The sequence below is a fragment of the Strigops habroptila genome, chromosome 6 (genome assembly GCF_004027225.2).
Source record: "Strigops habroptila isolate Jane chromosome 6, bStrHab1.2.pri, whole genome shotgun sequence".
Classification (NCBI taxonomy): Eukaryota; Metazoa; Chordata; class Aves; order Psittaciformes; family Psittacidae; genus Strigops; species Strigops habroptila.
The window spans coordinates 76,028,950-76,049,694 of NC_044282.2; the positions used below are offsets into that span (position 1 = coordinate 76,028,950).

Sequence of the window (20,745 nt, forward strand, 5' to 3'; positions counted from 1 at the left end):
CACAGCAGTTTAACTAAGTTACTGGTGCTGTAAACAACAAAAAGAATTCTTCACATTACCCCAGATAGATCTGCTCACAGAAGCAGAAGAGGAAACAGCGTTACCTTGCTTTGCGAACATACAGCTGCGGGTAATGCTGATGTCTGGGGCACACAAGCAAGGTGAAGTCTTCATCCACTATTGAATCTGGAGCAGTCGCCATCTTTTCAAAGACATTTTCCATGTCCGGCCCTGTGAATGACAAAACTCTGTTAGGAGCCACAGAGAAACTCCATGATGGAAGCCTCTAAATGATCAGCAAACCTGTTTGAGGAAAACAGAGATTGGAACTTAAACCCCAGATGGCATAATGCTCTTAAGTCTTTTAGGTTAAGTGATGAAGCTGAAGTGACAGTAGTATAAACATGTCAAAGAATTGTTACTGGATTAATTTGCTAATTAATCCAACATCCCAAACCTGAATAAGCTTCAAAGCAATCAGAAATTGGTAGGATCAAATCCCTACAGAAATACTAGTCTTATAACCAATCCTATATGCTACTGGAGAATCTCTTTGTCAGGACTCGTTATGCTGAAGGAAATCTGGCATTTGTTGCTAGGGTGGGTTTGACAAAACCCTTTTTTCAGGTGCTGCTTTCTGTAGTTGACACACCACTGGGGAAGTTTTTTAGTGTGACTTAGAACTAAGATGCCTAGAAACTGGCGTATGGGAGAAGGTTCCAGTTCACTTCAAGGAAAGCTCCAAGCAAAAAACTCAGTCGTTAAGTAGACGTCCGGTTTATTAGTCTGAACTCAGGCCTGAAACTCCACGTCAGGTGCTGCTCTCTGATTGAGGTGTGCATTCTCCCTCTTTGCACCTCTGCTCTAACCTCATTTCCTTCCACATCTCCAGCACCCCTCCTGAGCCTGACCAATGCATCCTCTCCCCATCTTGTGCTCACTTGGCTAAATAGGAGAAAGAACCCAGTTTCAGTCTCTCGACTCTCTTCAGTCAGATACCTTCACAAGACTTGTAGGAATTTATTTCTGAGATCTTCACTCCTGTTTGGAGTCCTGTCAGTTTCTGGCAAATTTAAAGACTGCAGGAAATGGGTAGGCTGCTGAAGGACTGCTGGTGTGAACATGTAACATAGAAACTTCTTCCACAAGGTGTGCACTAAAGGATACTTCAAGATTGTGTTCTCTGTATGTTTAAGGAATTGTAACTGTTCTCAGTATTTTAAAAAGCCACACAAAAGCCCACCCCCGCAGTGCATATTAATGACCATGAGGTTTGAGATTGTTCTCATTATTTTAAGAATAAAATTCCATTAAATTCTTACCTAAATTCGTCTCAGCTGGTATGAAGAGGAGTATAAACTGCAGCTCTGGCACTGTGATAAAAGCTCTCCTGGACAAATAACAGAACTGTATTAAATCTTTCATCATTACACCCATCAAACAGATACAGCAGCTAGTCTTTTAATATATAATTTTATCTCCAGTGTCTCTGACCTTCCTTCATGAGTCCACATGGCTCAAAAATTAAAACATTTATGGCAAATGAGTTTATATAAAATTCATCTGGGCATTTTTTTTTACTGTTTTTCTACCTTATTTCTCTCTTAATTTCCTAATCCTTAGATTTCAAACATCCTCCTTTTTATCTCTGTTCCCCAGCGGTGAAATATTAAAGATGCCAGATCTCTGCTGGCAGATCTCAGAGCCAGCATCTGGATGAGCTGCCTTGACATGACAAAGTAGCTGTAAACTCAACAGCACCAAGAGCAGTTCACTGTTTATGTAAGGAGATTCTGCGCTGTACCAGATAACCTGAGCAATGGTTATACTGGAGCACTGAGTTAACACAGTAATACGTTGTGCTGTTTGCACAGTACAGTTTGCAGCCTTACCAGATAATCTGGAGCTAACAAACTACCAATAGATTACCTGGGAACAAGCATATTCCAGAAACATCCACAGCTTTCCAAGCCTCCTGCTAAGTCCTGTGCTTTGATATTTACAAGTGGAAATTTAGGACAAAGAGAAATCAATCTGCCTTGCAACTGCAGTAGTATTTCTATGGAAAATTACAGGAAAGACATGGCTAAGCCTTAGCACCAGTGGGAAGCGCACTGGGAACTAGAACAGCTTGGTTTCCAAGCCAGCAGTGCACATTTGATTACTACAGGGTTATGTTTTATTACCTTCCGAGGCTGTTCGGAGAGAGATTTAATTTTGATCCAGTGATCACATTTAGGCATTTTAAATTCACTGCTGCTCCAGAAGATGGTAGGAGAATGCATGTGGTTCCCTACAGAAAGTTACAGACGAACTCACCTAACAATTTCCTGGGGACATCCAGCTGCGTATTCTTCTTTTGCCACAAACAGATGCATGAACAACGTGTTAAGAGGCTACAAAATGAAGAATGAAAATCTAAACACCATGCAGCTAATATTTATATGTCAACCCAAGCATTAATGTGCACATTTATTTCCAGTGTACATGATCTGCACTCCAAATGAGTAATTTCACATGTAGAGGTAACATCAAAGCATGTGTGGATAAAGCTATGTGATTAAAGGACTTTTTTTTTTTATATCATGATATGTGCTGCTGTAATATTTTTGATTTATACTCAGGCTTACACTTTTTTGACTGCAATATACATACATGAGATCATATTTAACGGTATCCCAGCCTAACAACATTTTAATTTAACCGCAGAAATTAACAATTAAATCTTACCAGTGTTTAATTTAATTTGGCTGATAAAGGCATTCTCAGTAGGTTTAAAAAAGAAAAACCAAACCCAAAAGCTCACGTACTTCTCATCCTACTAAAATGCTTTTTCTTTAAAAGAAGTAAGAAAAATTACAAAGTCTTAAGATTACATCATTAGACACATGTAAACAGCCAGGCAGAAACAGGGCAGACTGAAAGGCACCTTTATGTGACGTGCTTCCCGTTAACTGGGAAATGCAAGCAAAGGAAACCCTGTGCTGGAGAGGACCGTGCTGCTAATTCAGCTGCTGTCTCATGCATACCCATTCAAGTGCTGAGTCAACCAAGGTCAACCTGGACAGGAAATATTTCTACAAAAAAATAGTTTAAATGGAAAACCCTATTCAGGGATATTCTGAATAGTTGAATATTCACCTAAAATGTCCTGGTGAGAGTCGCCGATACATTTCATCAACTTTAGGGCAAGAATGATTTTAACAGAGCTTGCAGTATATGGACCAGCACAAAGACAACAGGCTGTTGTAATGAATAAGCATCAAAAGCCATTTCTAAAAATCAGACTTGTCCCTGTTTGTTTTTAAATGCAAAAGAAAAAGGAAGAAGGAAAAAAATTAAGAGCCTGTTTTGTTGCTGAGGTCCAAGAGGAGGCCCAGGAGGCAAGACTTGGCCTGTAACCGTTCCTGAAGAGCGCTGGTAACCAGGCAATGCTGGAAAGCATCCTCACTAATCAAATGCTGCCCAAGTCAAGCCCTGACTGAAACCTGCAGGCTACATTATCATTTCTGTGCTCCACAGAAAACACTTGTCAACCAGACTTGTAAGAAATTCTATTTTTGGAAGATCTCAATTTTGTAAAGCACATCTGCATGGATGTAACCTGCAGTTAACCAATGATATCTCACCTAGTTATAACTCAGAACAGGTCCGGTTCTTTCGTCAGTGCAGAAGCATAAAACATACTCAATCTTCTGTGTGTATATTAGAAAACCATCTCCATTCTAGAAAGAGTCCTTCTGCTTCTTGTCGGTGTTCCAAAGTACCTTCCACTCCTGTTTACCAGCACACTCCTAACACGCTCGAGTTCTCTTTTTGTGCTTTCTCTCTCTACGCCCCTGCACCCCAAGGTCAGCTGCAGCTTTGCTGCAGTCGATGCTGTCGCGCCTGCGGAGCTGACGGCACGGCACAACCCATGGGAGCAGCTGCAGCTGCACAGCACGTGAAGTGGCTGCGCCTGCAGCGTGCCCAAACACAAAGTACTGCTCAAGTGACAAAGAAAACAGATTACAGGAAAATTACATGGGCTTTTTCTATTCTCCCTTTGGCTGTAATAATTTTGCTTCTTTAACAGCATTTCCAAATACAATTGCTGCATTTGTCAGCTTTTCTGCAAGCCATTGCTTAATGTCTCCCGGAACATTAGAAAACTGATGAACAAACTGCCTAGAGATAATTTCAGTACTGCCAATACCTTATTATGGCATGTGCTGCCTGGCTTTTGAGTGTTTATGGCTAACACTGTCCATCTTTTCTCAACAATCACAGGATTTAGTTCCTAGCTGGACTGAATGAGAGGCAGCATTTGAATCCTAAACTTCTAAGTGCCTATTTCTAGTCCATAATTCCTAAGAGTAGTTCATAAACTTGACTGGGGAGCCTGTATGAAAACTGCCACCACACAGAACAGAGCACAGCAATCTCCACACGAGCATGTCAGCGTGGTCCTCCTCCCAGTGTAAGTCACTACCCTTCAAGCAGGGTACACTCCCCGTCCCCTGTTCTTTCTCTAAAGCCATTACATTTGCATTCAATTCTGTAAAATAGCAAAACTTTATTCCAAGAGGTGAAAAATGAGGATTCCAGTTCCCTTACAGCAAGAGGACCTTAGAGCAAGGACTCCCCCTCTCAGGTAAAATGTTCTGTTAGATAACATCAGAGGTTTTTGCATGAAAAATACTGGTGACAGCTGTGATTCACACTGCTCTCAGTGCTAGCACAGTGCACATGTTCTGCACATGTCTGGCAAGGAAAAGACTCGTCTTCCCCAACAGCCATCCCTGTAGTTACTTTCAGTTACTCTAGTGGCAAAAGGACAGGAACTCATGTGCTTCTGCGCACCTGAGGGTTTAGTAAGGAATCTGATGATCACCTTCTTCAACCTGAATGCCTCGGATCTACCTAACATAGATTTTAGATGCCATTACCTTAAATGAAAGCTCAGCTAAAATCACACAATTTACTTACAGTGCAGCTATTGTTAATGTAGTTTTTGTGTAGGAATGATTCCCAATCAGACTGATCAGTGATATTCCAATTTGGGTAGTCCAGAAAGACAGCATGGGCTATAGCCCCATTCTTCTCATTGCAGAGGGTCAAAGCCAGGTTTGCTCTTTCTCTGTGAAAACAATTTAATTTTGCAGAAGCTGAAGAAACTACACTGAGAAAAGTGACTGTTAATTCAGCCTGTTAGAATCACAAAATTAACCATGTTCAAAAGTGCTCCCAGGATTGGACCTCGATAAAACTTCATTACCCATATCCCAACCTGACATTAGAGCTTCAATTCCAAATATTTATTTTGCGTATGCTGGCATTATAACAATTCATTACTGTGATGAAATATTACAACATTTTTTCAAACCCTCAATTACTATGAATTTGATACGCAAAACTTAAATGCTCCCTCTTTTTTGTCTCTTCATTCGTCTGTTTGTCACCCAGACAGCAGGAATCTGAGGCGGTTGCCAGTCACCCTCAGTGACCCATCAGTATTTCACACAATCCATCTCTGCTGTTCATCACTGCACAGAAAGATGAAGCGCAGAGGGTTCGTCACTATCTCCAGTGGTGAAAATACGGTAACAGAGGACTTCTACAACCACCCATTTCTGCCATGCAAGCAGCTAGGTTACAGATGCCAAAACACAGAGGATATTAGGTATCTTGGGGGCATGAAAAGATGAAACACCTTGAAACAAAATTTATGGCAGATAGAGGCTGTCTCCCAAGTTAGAATAGAGGCAAAAAATAACCAATTCCTTACATTAAGTGGAAACTGGAAGAGAAGGAAAATATTTCAACAAACACAGGAAAAGAAAAGAGAATGGTCATGGCCCATGGATTAAACCCCCCAGCCTCTCTACTTCTATTACCCTCCAACAGGCAAAAAGATTCTATTAGATGCAGCAGACAGCAGACATTGCAATCTGATGGTTTCATCAGGTATCACTCCAAGTATTTCTCCTGAACTTGTGTGAAAAGGAGGCCAGCATGGAGTCAGCTGTCATCCACCACGCTGCAGCAGTGCTCCAAGTTTGCACAGTCACACTTGTGTGAAGCAGAGAAGAGATGGAAGCAGATTTTCTGTCCCGTTTTGCGACTAGCATAAAAAGCCACACCATGCAAAGGCTCATAATGGTTTCTGCCATTTAACATAATTTCTTGAAGCAAGAAGGGTAATATAATGTCCCTAAGATACTGTTACTTACAACAGGTACACGATATCAATTCTTCCAAAGAGGACGTCTGTAGAATTGCTGAAGAGGCCGATAATATCCGACACATCGCGTGATTCTGTTCTTCTGGCACTGATCGCTCCTGTGTCTCCTCTGGAAGAGGTTTCTGTAGCCATCTTGCAGGCTGCAACAAGAAAGAAAGAAAACATTGCTGCTCTGGCAGATCTCACTGCAACCCACTCTGCAATGTACTTAAACTGATCCTTACAAAAAAGCTGAAGCAGCACAATTCAGGTGGATTCCTGTACACCTCGACATAAATCCATACTGCCTGCATAGACATACAGCATGCCAACAGTGCACACGTAGAAATACGGCAGGCAATCATCACTCCTATTGTATGCATTGTACATGCTACACAGGAAATAAATGTCTTTAATAGGCTACAAATTGCTTTTGCATTTATTCATTTATAGGCATTTGCATGCTCTCTATCAAAACAGTGCCCATCATTAATAATTTCAAACTTAATAGCTGTAAGTCTAGAGGGTTGGGAGGATCAGCTGCAAACAATCAGGGTAAGAACGTCCTGGTGACATTAAACAGCAGTTTCAGGAGAGTTAAATGTATTTTGTACAAAACAGGACCTTAAATTTCTTTGTATGTCAACGGCAATGCTTAAATTTCAGGAGGAATTGAAAGATCTGCAGCTTTTCTGCCCACAGGAAAAATGTTGTTGTGGTTTCACATTCACACCATTTGCCAGGTCCACGTGATTTACTGACGTGGCAATTTTGGAACATACAGGGGCAACAGCCCACCCGTGCCTATCAACTAACAGCTCAGTCATCTTTCACCTGTGCTGTGACACAGTAGCATAGCCTGTTGTGATATAACCCAGAATTGGGCATGTAAACCACAAACTGACCAACACAACAGCTTAATTTAATTTCTTAGATAGACTTGTGCAAAATACAGCATTACTAGCTCAAAAGAAGTCTAAATAACCAACATACCTACACTAGCAGAGCACTTTTACTGACCTACCAAACACAACAGCCATTGCTAACAGTGGCTTCAGGTATTAGGCCCCACAGATCCCAGCTCAAATGGGATAATCCTGAATTTCATACTTTATAAATACAGAGAGAATCGCATATACAGCTCCATCTTTCTCCCACAACCAAGACACCGGTACAGGTGACAGCACCTCGGTCACGCCACAAACGTTTACAGAGAGGTTTAAGAACCAACCTGAGGCAAAACGTCCTCTGCATGTGTGCACTCAGCAGAGTTGTGGTGAGGTAGAAAGAACCATCTGGGCTAGAGAATACTTATTACTGAGTTCAGCAATAACATCTACAAGATAAACCCCCCGACATTAGCCTGTGTAACCAGCTTCTCAAACATCTGCAGTAGGAAGGTGTATATATAGAGATATGTGTATTTTTTTCCCAGGGCTAAATGACAGGCGAGTCTTAAAATGAGCAAAGAAAACGGCCAAATAATTCCCTTCCACATTTCACTCAGTAACTCCAAGCTGTGAGACCACAAAATAGTTGGTTGTTTTTTATTAATACCAACTGCATCTATCAAAATAAACGAGAATTTTACACTGTCATTCACAAACTGTGGTCGAGCAGTAAAATTACCTCAACGGAGGAAAAGTTTGCTGCATTTCTGTGCTCAGTTAGTTAACTTCATGCATTGAGAAGGTATCACCCCTTCTCCACTGCTCCCCTTAAAGGCCCTCAACACTAGTGCAACCAGAAAGCAGCATTTACACATTAAAAATGTACCGTTTCCCTGAGAAAATGCACTCTTCCTGCAGCAACTGCTGTGTTTCTGCTACGGGAGCAGCAAACCAGGGGCGAGCCGCGGCTGCACAAGCCCGTGAAGAACCGCTCCTCCTCCGAACCAGCTCGGAGCCCTGAACAAACACCTAAAGCCGGCTGGGCTCCCGTGGGGTGCTCTGTCTGACCCGGGCACCCCGAGCGCGCGCTCACCCCGCTAGGCGGCCCGGGGGGCCCCGCTCCGCCCGCCCCGCCGCCCGCACCCGGCAACGGCTCCCGCCGCGCCGCCAGGGGGCGCGTTCTGCGGTGAGGGGCCGCGAGCTGCGCCGCGCGCTCACCTGCCTCCCGCTGCCGAGCCGAGTCCCTGCCCCCGCGCTGGCGGAGCCCAGCGGCGCGGCCACGGCCCGGCTGCGGCGCGCACGGACGGACACGGACACGGACACGGACACGGACACGGACACGGACACGGACACGGACACGGACACGGACACGGACTGACGGACTGACGGACTGACGGACTGACACGGACTGACGGAGACGGACTGACACGGACTGCCCGCACTCCGCTCCCCGCCTCGCAGCCGCGTCGGGACGCGCCGCCGTTACCCCGGCAACGACGCTGCGTGAGATCAGAGGTGACGGGGCGGGGCTAGCACGGAGAGGCGGCAAGATGGCGTCTACGGCGGCCGGGAAGCAGCGGATCCCCAAAGTGGCGAAGGTGCGCTGCGGGAGGCGGCGGGCCCACGGCCGGGGGGAGCGGTCGGGGCCTGCCTTCACCGGGCTCCGGCCCCCGGAGCAGCGCCGGGCGTCTCGGCCCCGCAGCTCCTGCGGCCTTCAGGAAGCGGGTGAGGCGCCCCGTGGCCCCCGCGGCCGCGCCGCGATGCTGAGGCACGGCGGGAAGCACGGGCGGCCGTCCCGGTTGGGGCTGGGGCACGGCCGGCTGCTCTGGCTGTGCGGCCGCCCCTCGCCGCGGGCTCGGGAAGCCTCGCCTCCTCTCGTTCCCCGGGCAGGGGCTCGGGCCGACGCTCAGGGCCCTGCCGGGCTCGGAGGATGTGGGAGGTCGGATCTGTCCTCGGTACACACCGAGCGCAGGCACCCGCCGGGGTGAGTTAATGGGTCAAGGCGGCGGCAGCCCGAGTTTTCCGATGGAGGAAAATGCGAATGAAGGCCTCTCACTCCACAGGTGAAAAATAAAGCGCCGGCAGAAGTTCAGATCACAGCAGAACAGCTCTTAAGAGAAGCAAAAGAGAGAGAGCTCGAGCTTCTCCCACCACCTCCCCAGCAGAAGATCACAGATGTTGAGGAGCTAAATGACTATAAACTCCGGAAAAGGAAGGTAAAGGAAAAATCCCTAATCTTGGTGCTCATATAAAGCACTAAAACTTCTACTGTGTTGTAACGTGAACAAGAGGCAGTCTATGTTACTATGTTTGCAAGTGCTATTTCTGTTCTGTATAATTACGGTATTAGTACCCAACTGTCTACACTAATTGTGATTATGTTTGATAATTGTCTTGAAACTTGACCATTTCGCATGAGAAATTTTAGGGATCGCTTTTTCTGCTTTATGTGAAAGGATTGTTTTGCTTGTGCAAACTTATCTACGGTTTTGTTCTGCTTTTTCCTTTGATAAGTGCTGTTCTGGATCAGCAAAGCAATCATATCCCTAACAGGGAGTTGTAAGGAAATTGCTGAGTGCTGGAAACATTTGGGTGCAGACAGCATGAACCGGGGCTGCTCTTCCCTGAAGCACACACATGCATGTTCAGCGCTGGGGACTGTGGTGGCCCGGCTCAGCATCCCTGTGCTCAGCCCTGAGCGGGTGGTTGTTCCCTCCTTAGCATAGTGGGTAGGGCTCCTTGCGAACACATCAGGCCTTACAGTGCTGAACATGGGTGTACCTCCCTCAGGCACATGGAGAGCAACCAGAGCCAGTGATCAGCACCACAGCACTGCAGAAACAGTGTCTGATGGTACCGTTTTACATCTCCTGAATGGCAGTAACGAGCCAGCATGTTAACTGTGCTACACCATGTTAAACACCAGTAGCATTGATCCTGACGGTAGCCAAGCACAGGACTGAAGATGCCGTCGTTGTTGCACCGACAGTGAAATTTGTCTGGCACATTTGATGCCAGCATATTATATCTGGGGAAAAGAATAAGGCATCCTGCTCTAAATTAAAATTCGGGACAGCGATACATACAGGTCAGAGTGAACAAACTTGTGCTGAAGCATCCAAGTATATTCAGGGTTGTCTGCAGTAACCGGCTTGCATCTGTCCACATAATGTTGCTATTGAATCATTAAGCAGGAGATTGAAAAAAAAAGATGTTAGTGCTGTCAGTTGTTATTCCATCAGTGTTCCAGGTATCATGTTGCAGGAACTCGAGTTTAGTCCTATTCTGTATAATGCTCTACACTTCTAGCTTCTGGTATGCAATTTTTAAGAAGTGTTTGGAGTATGATCTGTTGCTACAGCTGTATGGGTGTAAAACATTTGGAATTAATGCCAATAATTACAGTAATATTCCATAAGCCATTTATAACAAGATTGGTCTGCACAGAGGGATTTCTTACTGAAATAATTTTCTCCTCAGACTTTTGAAGATAACATAAGAAAAAACAGGACTGTTATCAGTAACTGGATAAAGTACGCACAATGGGAGGAAAGCCTGAAAGAAATACAGAGGTAATTATGGTACAGCTGCAGACATCTCTTATAAAGCTTTTAAGACACGTAGCGACAAACACCATCAAAGTCTTGGAGGCACATTACAGACACAACTTAATTCTCTTTGCTTTCCAGAGCCCGTTCCATTTACGAGCGTGCTTTAGATGTAGACTACAGAAATGTCACACTCTGGCTGAAGTATGCAGAGATGGAGATGAAGAACCGCCAGGTTAATCATGCCCGAAACATCTGGGACCGAGCCATCACCACCCTCCCCAGGGTGAACCAGTTCTGGTATGTTTGCAGAGAGCAGAGCATTGCTTCCAGCCCCAGAGACTATGGATCAGGTTTCTGGTTTGGTGTCATGCAACAGTGCATTGGTTTCTGTTTCTCCAAGTCTTCAGGCTAGTCTGAAGAAAGGAGGAAAGCTTAAATTTTGGAATGGTTTTGTACTTTTCAGCTAGTGAGAGTATTGGCAGAGGGGATGTTCGTGTGCCTGCATGCTCCCAATCACAACAGTATCTACAGGCATTTCTGGGGTGCAAGTGGGGAATGGGTGAAGAAATCTCAGTAATGCTCTTATCAAGCACTAACAACATCCTTGTAATTTGTGTGTTTACTGTGCGATTGTAAAAACTGGATCTTGTTTTCTAAGGTACAAGTATACGTACATGGAAGAGATGTTGGGGAACATTGCTGGGTCACGTCAGGTGTTTGAACGCTGGATGGAGTGGCAGCCAGAGGAGCAGGCTTGGCATTCCTACATTAACTTCGAGCTCAGATACAAGGAGGTGGACAGGGCACGTACCATTTATGAGAGATATATCCTTTTTAGTGTACTGCAGCACTGCCCAAGTTTAGGCCTGCATCTCTCATTTCTTTATCTATTCTACTGCCAGCTATGTCCCTGTGCTCCTTTTCACTGTGGCATGTTGGGAGTAGGCCACCATGCCGAGAGCCAGCAGTAGGTATTAAAAGTGTTTAGTATATGTCTCCAAAGTCGTTCAGCAAATTCACATCCTGCCACAACAGTGTGTATTTAACAGCACTCACACTTTCAGCTTTTTTGCAGTCATCATTTGTTTCAGATTCCTCCTCTTTAAACTTCTCGCCAACCCTTGCCTGATTTTTATCCCTTTTTAAACTTTCTTCAGGTTCTCAGGAAGGCACACAAAGCCTTTGTATGCTTAGAGCTGTTTTGTGTCCTCTTCCCGGTTGGATTTTTTTGCATATGCCATCCTTGGGAGTTGTTCCATGGGAATTGTTCCATGACCCTGCAGTCACTGGGAAGGATGCGATTTGAAATGTCCATTCAACCACCACTGTTTCTTTAACATAGCTCTACTTGTAATTGTGCATCCTGATGTTAAGAACTGGATCAAGTACGCCCGCTTTGAAGAGAAGCACAGTTACTTTGCTCATGCAAGGAAGGTATATGAGAGGGCAGTGGATTTCTTTGGAGAAGAGCATATGGATGAGCACTTGTACGTGGCTTTCGCAAAATTTGAGGAGAACCAGAAAGAAGTAAGACCTTGATAATACATCAGACTAATGCCAGCCACCCCCACGAGATTCCTTCTTCAATATCAAACTCATGGCCACTTAACACTCACGGCAACACTTTCATTTTCCAGCACCTCGTGAGATATTGCTGTTGTAGTCTTGAGTTAAGGCAATTTTTTGCTTAGCTTGTATTTATCTTTTGGTGACACCAAGGAAATAGGTTTTAAGAAAGGTGGGCACCAAATCTGCCAAGTCTGAGAACAATGTCATTGGATCAAATACATATCCTCAGACTTGTAAGTTTGTGAGAGGTTGTAGGCCTGCATGACAAAAACTGAAGTAGCCATGTTTTTCTCAGGTGGTCTGTTTAAAGTGCCCGGGCCATTCAGGAAGTGAAAGTGTTCTGTGAACCCAAAACCACGACCACTTGAATATATCCTAAATATTCCAAACCCTGTAAATGAATAAGCAATGGTGGGTTTTGATATTTACAGATATTTCCCCTCCCTGCCCCAAGTTTACTTTTCAGGGAGATCTGTGTTAGTCCTGTCTCAAATAATTTTACGTTGAGATACTCTATGATTCTGAATTTATTAAATACTGCCAAAAGCTCATTGAGAAATTGTGGGGGAAGACAGGAGCTGCTTCGTAGATGTTACTCTATTGAATGATTTAATATTTTCAGTTCGAAAGAGTAAGGGTGATCTACAAGTATGCCTTGGATAGAATTCCGAAACAGGAGGCCTCAAATCTCTTCAAGAACTACACCATCTTTGAGAAGAAGTTTGGAGACAGAAGGGGAATTGAAGACATCATTGTCAGCAAGAGAAGATTCCAGTATGAAGAGGAAGTGAAGGTATGTATTAAAACACCCACTGGGCTTGTCATACATCCAGCTGCTGCTTAAGGTACACGAGTGCCTCACGATAGGAAGGCTGATGAGTCTTGTTACCCTTGATGTTCAGTCCAAGAAAATACCATTTGCCAGGAAGAGAATGATACTTGCATTCATGGCTTGTTTTGTTTCTGCATTCCAACATAGACTGCAAAGACAAAGTTTTTGATTGAACTCAGAGCTCAGTACCCTTCACAGTCATCTTGGGGTACGGTACAGATCAGCTTCTAACTTCTTCACTTGTGTTATACAGTAGCTGTTACAGGACACCTCACCTGTGTGTAAATGGGTGTTCCACACCTACCTGCTATTCACTGAATACCACATATTTCACCATTTCGTCTTCCATTCTCACAGTTCAGTTTGTTTGCCTTCACTTAAAGAACATTTGTAGGTAAACTAAAAATAAAGAAATAAATGCACTTTAACCCCAAAGCTCTTGCATAAGCATACCTGAGACTGACAGTTTGCATTAATCATCGTTTTTGAAAGAGAAATTCTGTATAAAAGCCATAAGGAACAGGATCTGTTGTTTGTAGTTACTGAAGTTTCTTTCCCATTTCCCTGCTCCCATCTTTCTGGAAGGCAAATCCACATAATTATGATGCATGGTTTGACTACCTGAGGTTAGTTGAAAGCGACGCAGATGCTGAGACCGTCCGAGAAGTGTATGAAAGAGCCATCGCCAACGTTCCCCCAGTTCAAGAGAAGAGGCACTGGAAGAGATACATCTATCTTTGGATTAACTATGCATTATATGAAGAGCTGGAGGCAAAGGCAAGTAGTAAGAACTCAGGGGGTTTTTTTCTGTCCTTCCCAAGTATTTTCCTTACATTGAATAGCTACAGATACTTGAGTAAGAAAACAGAGATCTAAAAATAGTATGTCTTACTTGTTGGATTTGCTATTTAAGTATGGGGGGGGTTTCCCCTTCATTTTCCCTCCATATATAGGAGGAAAAATACTTCAGTTTCACCCCAATTCATCCAGAGACATGTCGATAGGTCTTTCTAGAAGTAGGTCTTTCTAGCCCCATCTGAATTGCCTGTTCCTGAGCTTGTGAAAGTTTTTTGCTGAACAAAGCTATCTGTGAAGTTGAACAATCAAACTCTTGCTATAGGGGCCTTTTGAGGCTGTGTGAGTATTTCTTGTTACCAGTCACACAACATTAGAGCTGCTCTTTATTTCATAAAGTTGGAGTGCAGTATGAAATGTTTCTTGAAGGAAAAAAAGACTCTTTCCCCTAGAAAACAGGAACACTCCTGGTTTCATTGCCTGTTTTTTAGTGTTGAATCTTATTTCGAAAAGATGACTCAAAAGTCACGACCTTTGAATTGTGCACATTAAGTAGACAAGGATGTTCACATCTTAATGATACGCAGTTCTAAACAGCTTGACTTCTGCAGTTTTGCAGTCATTGCATGGTGCAAAATCCAGCGTAACCTTAGCAGTGACAGTATTTCTGTTGCCTGTTCTTGCAGGATGCGGAGCGAACCAGGCAGGTGTACCAGGCCTGCATCGAGCTCATTCCCCACAAAAAGGTACGGCTCCTCCAGGGCTTTGCATTGAGTCTTGGATTAAAACTCACAGGATGAAATCCTTTCATTTTCTTTCCCTGCAAGGTTCAAGTGTGTAAGCAGCTCCAAATGGCTACTGGCACATTTGTGAAGACTCCACTTAAGACTTCAAGCGTTCCTTCCAGTTTCTCATAATGTCCATCTTCCAAAATTGCTAGGTTTTGTTGTTTGGGTTTTTTTTTCCAAACCAAGGTGTTAGGTGGCTCTAATTTGCACCATCAGTGGGAAATAGCAGGCCACACACCTCCAGATTTCCTCATGCAGATACAATGTAAGGGTTTCTCCAGTATTTTCAAATTATTAAGTATGCTCTAAGAAGCTGAAATAACACAGAGCCAAAGGATAGTGTGGTACTCTTAAGCACCAGAGAAGACCTCTTTGCTATTCATTACTTACTTGTTTTCTTCCTCAGACTGAGCCTTTTATTGCTCTTCTCAGCCCAGTTGCTTGTAGTCTCTGCAGTAAGACTTATTACTCTTCTTGATAGGGAGTTACCACCTTTTATAGCAACTGTTTGTAGTTGTCTGCATGGCCCCGCCTGAGGGAGGTGCACTTGATAAGCCTCTTTCAGGTGTGCATTCCCCACTACAATCTGGCTTCAAGACCCATTTGGGTTTGTGGGTTTTATTGCCAGTGAGCTTTAACTAAAATATCCATGTGGCCAAACCATTAGAACAATTAATCAGCATTGCCATGGAATGTCAAGAAATCTTAGTTCATGTACTTCCTTTCTTAGTTTGTCATTAATTATGTCTTCTGAGTATCAATTGTGAAGGTTAGGATTAATCTCTAATACTTTAGAGCTATCAGTGATAGCTGATATTTTACCAATCAGTTGATTGGTTAAAAAACCATTTCTGTGCTTGAGAAGACTTCTGTCTTGGCCATTTTTGCTTTTGTTTGTAGTGGAGTATATTGTCCTGTTCTAGAGAGGGTGTCTTGGGTTATGAACTCTCAACTTCTCAGCAGGAAAGCACTGAGGTTAAACGGAATTAGCAGCAGTAGCAGTAACACCTTGTGCAGACAAGACAGACAGAATGTACAGACCCAGACACAATGATTATTTTTTTAAGAATATATGCAGTGTTATTTGTAAACTTCCAGCCTCAGCATCACATTGTCCTTTTTCTTTCAGTTTACATTTGCCAAAATGTGGCTGCTGTATGCGCAGTTTGAAATACGCCAGAAAAATCTTCCACTTGCCAGAAGAGCTTTGGTAAGCTTTTGTTAAGTCCATAATAGACTTCACTAACTAACAGTACCAAGGGAATGGCATTAAAAGATCTTAAATTGTCCTTTATAAGGTGCTGGTTTAATCCACTTAAATAAAGCATCTGAGAAGTCTGCAGGGACCAGTGTTCACTGTCATGTATGATTTAAAAAGAAGCATAGCTTGGTATGATGATTAGCCATGGGCAGAATGAGTGCAGCTTTCTGGTTTCAGCCGACACAAAACACATCTGAATGCAGGAGCACCCAAATCAGCTTAGTGCACTTGGAAATGTTTAACTGCTGCTGGTTTGTTTCAGTGACGCTTGCACTAACAATAGCATTTTAAAAAGCATTTAAAATAAACAGGAGGTTTTAGAATCATAGAATCATAGAATGGTTTGGGTTGGAAAGGACCTTAAGATCATCTAGTTCCAACCCCCCTGCCATGGGCAGGAACACCTCGCGCTAAACCATGTCACCCAAGACTCCATCCAACCTGGCCTTGAACACTGCCAGGGATGGAGCATTCACAATTTCCTTGGGCAACCCATTCCAGTGCCTCACCACCCTCACAGTAAAGAACTTCTTCCTTATATCTAACCTGATTCCTGGAAATGAAGAGCCACTGAATAGAGCATTGGGAGTCCCAGCTACAAGGTTGCTGATAAAAGCCATCACGGGGACTCTGGACTCAAGAGCTTCTGTGCAAATTCACTATCTGAATGTCAGCACGTCAGAGAATAATGGAGTACATTTTGGCAGCAAAACCTTTTGCAATGAAACTTTCCCTTCGGTTCAGATATTCTAAATAAGCTCAGTGATGGCATTAGGAATTCTGAGAGGAAGCCGGCGTTGGTAGTAGTTGAGGTGGTTTGATTTTAAAGAGGAAGCTGATTGGGTTCCTACCAAACCCATGGCACAGTAGTGGCAAGAGCATAAATATGAGTGCCTTTCTGTAGCTGACACTGGACCAATCTGCCCCAATGTGGTAGTAAAGCCTCTTGAGACAGATTCTTGCCCATGACCACAACAAAATGAAGCAGAGGGGTTAAGTTCCCTGTGAGACTGTTACTGTCTCCCTGCAGGAGAAGACAGCCATCTGTCCCGCACCGTGCTGCTGTTGTAGCTTGGTGTAAGATACCATCACTCAACACTACCACAGCCACCCACCAGCACCCTGCTTCTGGCTGCCTGTCTTTTAGGGATAAATGTCGTCGTAGATTCTGGAAAGGGTGCTTTGGCCCGTCTAGAAATAAAGTTTCCTCTGTTTCTTTTAGGCTTCTCTTTCGTTGGTCTTTTCTCCTCTTGCTTAATTTCTTTGGCAGACTATTTTTAGTAGGTCACCTTTGGCTTATTTTGGGAACCAGATTTTGTTGCTGCAGCCATAATACTTTTTCAGACTGAACCCAGTTTTGGCAAACAGTTTCTGTCTTTCTTTTGTAATGGGTTGGCTTTGAACCACCTCTTTGGCAAGAAGGCTTGCTCCTGTCCCAGGATGAGGGTCCTGCACTGTCACCACTCAGAAGAGACGGTCCAGCTCCTGATGCTGAAGCTTTCATTAGCATGCAGACAGCACTTCTGCCTTACCCTCTGCCTTATTTCATGTCTGCTGCAGGTGGTGTGTGGATTCTTTGTTTTCCCAGTGACTCAAAGCATGAGGCTTACCATGTACCAGTCTCAGATATGCCCATTCTTAACTGGCTTTAAAAGAATTAATTAAGAATCAGATTAATTAATTAAAATTAATTAATCAGAATTAATTAAGAATCAAATTAAGAATCAGAAACTGCTTCCTCCCAGCTTGCCACCATGGCTTAGGACACACAAGTTTCTTCAGATGCTGAAGCATACCAAAAAGGAAGTATTTTTTGAAAACATGATTCTCCATCTCTCCATTACCATAAGTGGTGAGCAGGCAGGGAGTGTGAACAGTGCTCTGTGATGGTGAATAGCAGTGGTGGTCCAGGAGACAGTTTCTCTTGATACAATTTGTTTTATAATATATTTGGGAACTGGTACAGCCTGCCACTATGCTTGTTTCAGCTTTTGATGCAAGACAAAGTGTTTGTTTGATGAGCCGGGGTGAGTGTCAATGAATACATTGTGGGCAGTCGTGTTATGTACGAGCGTAGCAAGTCAGAAGTTTTTCTGCTTTCAGAGTTGCTGTTGATGTTTATGGAGGCACACTCATTTTGCAGACATGGGTTGGATTCAGACTGGCCCTGGCCAGAGTCATAAAACCCAAACTCTGCTCAAAAGCGAATTTCAGTTCAAATACTGGAGAGCAAACAGACATTGAGAAAACAGAGTGGGGTTTTCCTCTTTGCAAGATCTTTAAGTGGGTTTTATCGTTTGGGTTTTTCTTCCCAGGGCACATCCATCGGTAAATGTCCAAAGAACAAACTGTTCAAAGGGTACATTGAACTGGAGTTACAGCTGCGAGAATTTGATCGCTGCCGGAAGCTCTATGAGAAGTTCTTGGAGTTTGCCCCAGAGAACTGCACCTCCTGGATTAAGTTTGCAGAATTGGAAACCATCCTGGGGGACATCGACCGGGCCCGTGCAATATATGAGCTGGCGATTGGCCAGCCCCGGCTGGACATGCCCGAGGTAAGGGGGGGCAGCAGCTCCACACGGGCACCATTTAGAGGTATTTATTACACGTTATGGCTCATTAAATGTAACCCATCTCCTGGCCTGAACAGAACTGCCTTAGCCTGTGTCTCATTAATTTAGCATCTGTGTCTTAGCAGGGTACACAGGACTGAAAACCCAATGATAGAACATGGAGGGGGAGGCATGCTTACAGCAGTGAGCTGAACGGATCATGTGCACAAGATCTGGTCCTGCCTGGGCGCTGCCCTCGCTCCTGCAGGCAGTTCCACTCGCATCTCTGAAATGTTTTTCAGAGAGATTTCACATTTGTCCCTGCTCCTGCTCTGTTTTGTTCCTCCCCCATCATCTCGGTGTTCTATGAACATAACGAGAGACTTCTCTTCTGCAGGTTCTTTGGAAGTCCTACATTGACTTTGAAATTGAGCAAGAGGAGTATGAGAAAACAAGAAGTCTTTACCGCAGGTTGCTTCAGCGGACACAGCACGTTAAGGTATGTGTGGGTACCCAGAACACAGATTGGTCTTGAATCTGGCCCATGGCGGATAGAAACCCTTGACTGCTTTGCTCGTCTGGCTTTTCCACTATTGATTTTCAAATCAACAGTGAACCTAAGCCACGTCTGTGCCATGAAGAAGGAAAGGCATTTTCTAACTTACATATGACAACAGGCATCTCTTACATGGAAGAAGCATTCCCAAGCAGCCCTCTTCCTGCTGAGTAGCTTTGGGATTTTACTTGCAAAAACATTGCAAGGAAAAAATAGTTTTGATTTTTCCAGTGTAGTTTGTTGCTGTTGTTCGACTGAATTCAGACAGACTTACCATGACCCAAAACAACTACAAGGAATTTGTCAGAGTGGCTTATGTGAATATTCTCTCTTGCCAAAGTGAGGCAAATCTCACATGTAGGAAACAAATGTGGATTTTCCAGTGTCTGCTGTGAAAAAGTACTTTGGACTTGCATTGACATTTGCTTTTTTGGCTGCTATGGGTTTTAAACTACCACTTAGCTCTCAGAGTTGGGAGTGGAGGTTTCAGCTTGGTTTGATTGTTCCCACCACAGGTATGGATCAGCTTCGCACAGTTCGAGCTCTCTGCAGGGAGGGAGGGCAGCTTGTCCCGGTGCCGGCAGATCTATGAGGAGGCCAATAAGGCCATGCGGAACTGCGAGGAGAAGGAGGAGCGGGTCATGCTGCTGGAATCCTGGAGGAGCTTTGAAGAGGAGTTTGGAACTGATGCCACTAAAGAGAGGATAGATAAACTTATGCCTGAAAAAATAAAGAAGAGGAGAAAACTGCAGGCTGAAGATGGGGTAAGAGGAAAAATTCTGCAAGTGGTCACTTTGAATCCCTTGTGGCTTCATGCTGGGGTCTGGTACACAAACCTGTCCCTGTGTTGTAACTGCATGTGTGGTACCGCAGGAGCTGGAAAAAAGCTTTGGCTTGAAATGTGCTGCTGAGGTCCCTGCTCCTCAGCAGGCTGGGTGGAGAGCTGATGCAGAGTGAAATACACCCAATGCTTGAGCCACCTGTAGTTTAAACTCCAACCCTAGACAAATCAAACCAGCTTTAGGTAGTACTGTGCAGACTGTGTTTGTTTCTTAACTTTCTTTGGGGAAACTACGTGACAGTTCATCACGTCTGCCTGCTCCCTGTGCACTGCAGTAGTGCTGTCTTACACCCATTCAGCTTGCTGGTTTAATGGACATTGATTTTAATTTATCTCACTGTTACACTTACTAGAAGCACCTTCTAATAGCTGAACATGCAGATTAAATGTGCTTTGTGGTACTTTTTTTCCCTAGTCTGATGCTGGCTGGGAGGAATACTATGATTATATTTTCCCAGAAGATACTGCCAATCAGCCTAATCTCAAGCTGCTTGCTATGGCTAAACTCTGGAAGAAACAGCAGCAGGAGAGCGAAGCTGCAGAGGTAGATCCCGACAAGGACATTGGTGAGAGCCAGTCTTAAGGCCTTGCCTTTCCCTGCCCCTTTTCTTGGGCATTGTACAGTATTTTCATTGGTGATAAATAAATGTATTTGAAGAGTTTTACTATTACTGACTTCAGACTTTCTTGTTTGGAAAAAAGAAGAAAAGAACCATATTGGAGTAGATTCCCTGTAATAGTCCAACAATTGGTAGAATTCCAACATCTGAAAGGAGAGGTCATGGTCAAGGGCGGGGGTCAGCCGTTTCAGTGATCTGAGAACTGGAAGAACTGGACAGCAGCTTTGTTTTTAGCACCAGACCCACTGTTCTAAGGCTTCTACAAACTATCACAGTAAGGATATTGAC

The 20,745-nt window shown here is 44.1% G+C and overlaps 2 protein-coding genes across 6 annotated transcripts in view; one reads left to right on the forward strand and one right to left on the reverse strand.

The window, feature by feature from the left end:
• The window catches only part of CFAP61 (cilia and flagella associated protein 61), a 106,723-nt gene extending 98,330 nt beyond the window's left edge, over window positions 1-8,393 (reverse strand). For 2 of the 4 annotated variants that reach the window (XM_030489173.1, XM_030489171.1), the window contains exons 1-6: window positions 8,311-8,393; window positions 6,213-6,363; window positions 4,969-5,119; window positions 2,320-2,396; window positions 1,323-1,390; window positions 105-231 (exon numbers count right to left, since the gene is read on the reverse strand). In XM_030489173.1, coding sequence (XP_030345033.1) covers window positions 105-231; window positions 1,323-1,390; window positions 2,320-2,396; window positions 4,969-5,119; window positions 6,213-6,355 — 566 coding nt within the window. In that variant the 5' untranslated portion in view covers window positions 6,356-6,363; window positions 8,311-8,393. Of the gene's footprint in view, window positions 1-104; window positions 232-1,322; window positions 1,391-2,319; window positions 2,397-3,629; window positions 3,836-4,968; window positions 5,120-6,212; window positions 6,364-6,447; window positions 6,531-8,310 lie in introns of those variants that run through there. The other 2 variants (XM_030489172.1, XM_030489175.1) reach the window with 2 other exon arrangements.
• Window positions 8,394-8,609: 216 nt separating this feature from the next.
• Window positions 8,610-20,505, forward strand: CRNKL1 (crooked neck pre-mRNA splicing factor 1). Of its 2 annotated transcripts, none has more exons than XM_030490294.1 (14): window positions 8,610-8,690; window positions 9,156-9,308; window positions 10,573-10,664; window positions 10,782-10,940; window positions 11,302-11,468; window positions 11,992-12,170; window positions 12,835-13,005; window positions 13,630-13,821; window positions 14,526-14,585; window positions 15,757-15,837; window positions 18,204-18,443; window positions 18,838-18,939; window positions 19,512-19,760; window positions 20,253-20,505. In XM_030490294.1, the coding sequence occupies exons 1-14, from the start codon at window positions 8,643-8,645 to the stop codon at window positions 20,418-20,420; spliced, it is 2,061 nt and encodes a 686-aa protein (XP_030346154.1). In that variant the 5' UTR covers window positions 8,610-8,642; the 3' UTR covers window positions 20,421-20,505. The 2 variants fall into 2 exon arrangements, with proteins under 2 accessions (XP_030346154.1, XP_030346153.1); XM_030490293.1 differs by having other exon boundaries at window positions 8,629-9,076.
• The last annotated feature ends 240 nt before the right edge of the window (window positions 20,506-20,745 follow it).

Excerpts from the sequence above, each read along its gene's own strand:
- CRNKL1 (XM_030490293.1), top strand. The coding sequence starts at position 9,023 with ATGTGGGAGGTCGGATCTGTCCTCGGTACACACCGAGCGCAGGCACCC. Across the intron at positions 18,444-18,837 it reads CCCGGCTGGACATGCCCGAG|GTTCTTTGGAAGTCCTACAT; the intron begins GTAAGGGGGGGC and ends TCTCTTCTGCAG. Across the intron at positions 19,761-20,252 it reads AACTGCAGGCTGAAGATGGG|TCTGATGCTGGCTGGGAGGA; the intron begins GTAAGAGGAAAA and ends TTTTTTCCCTAG.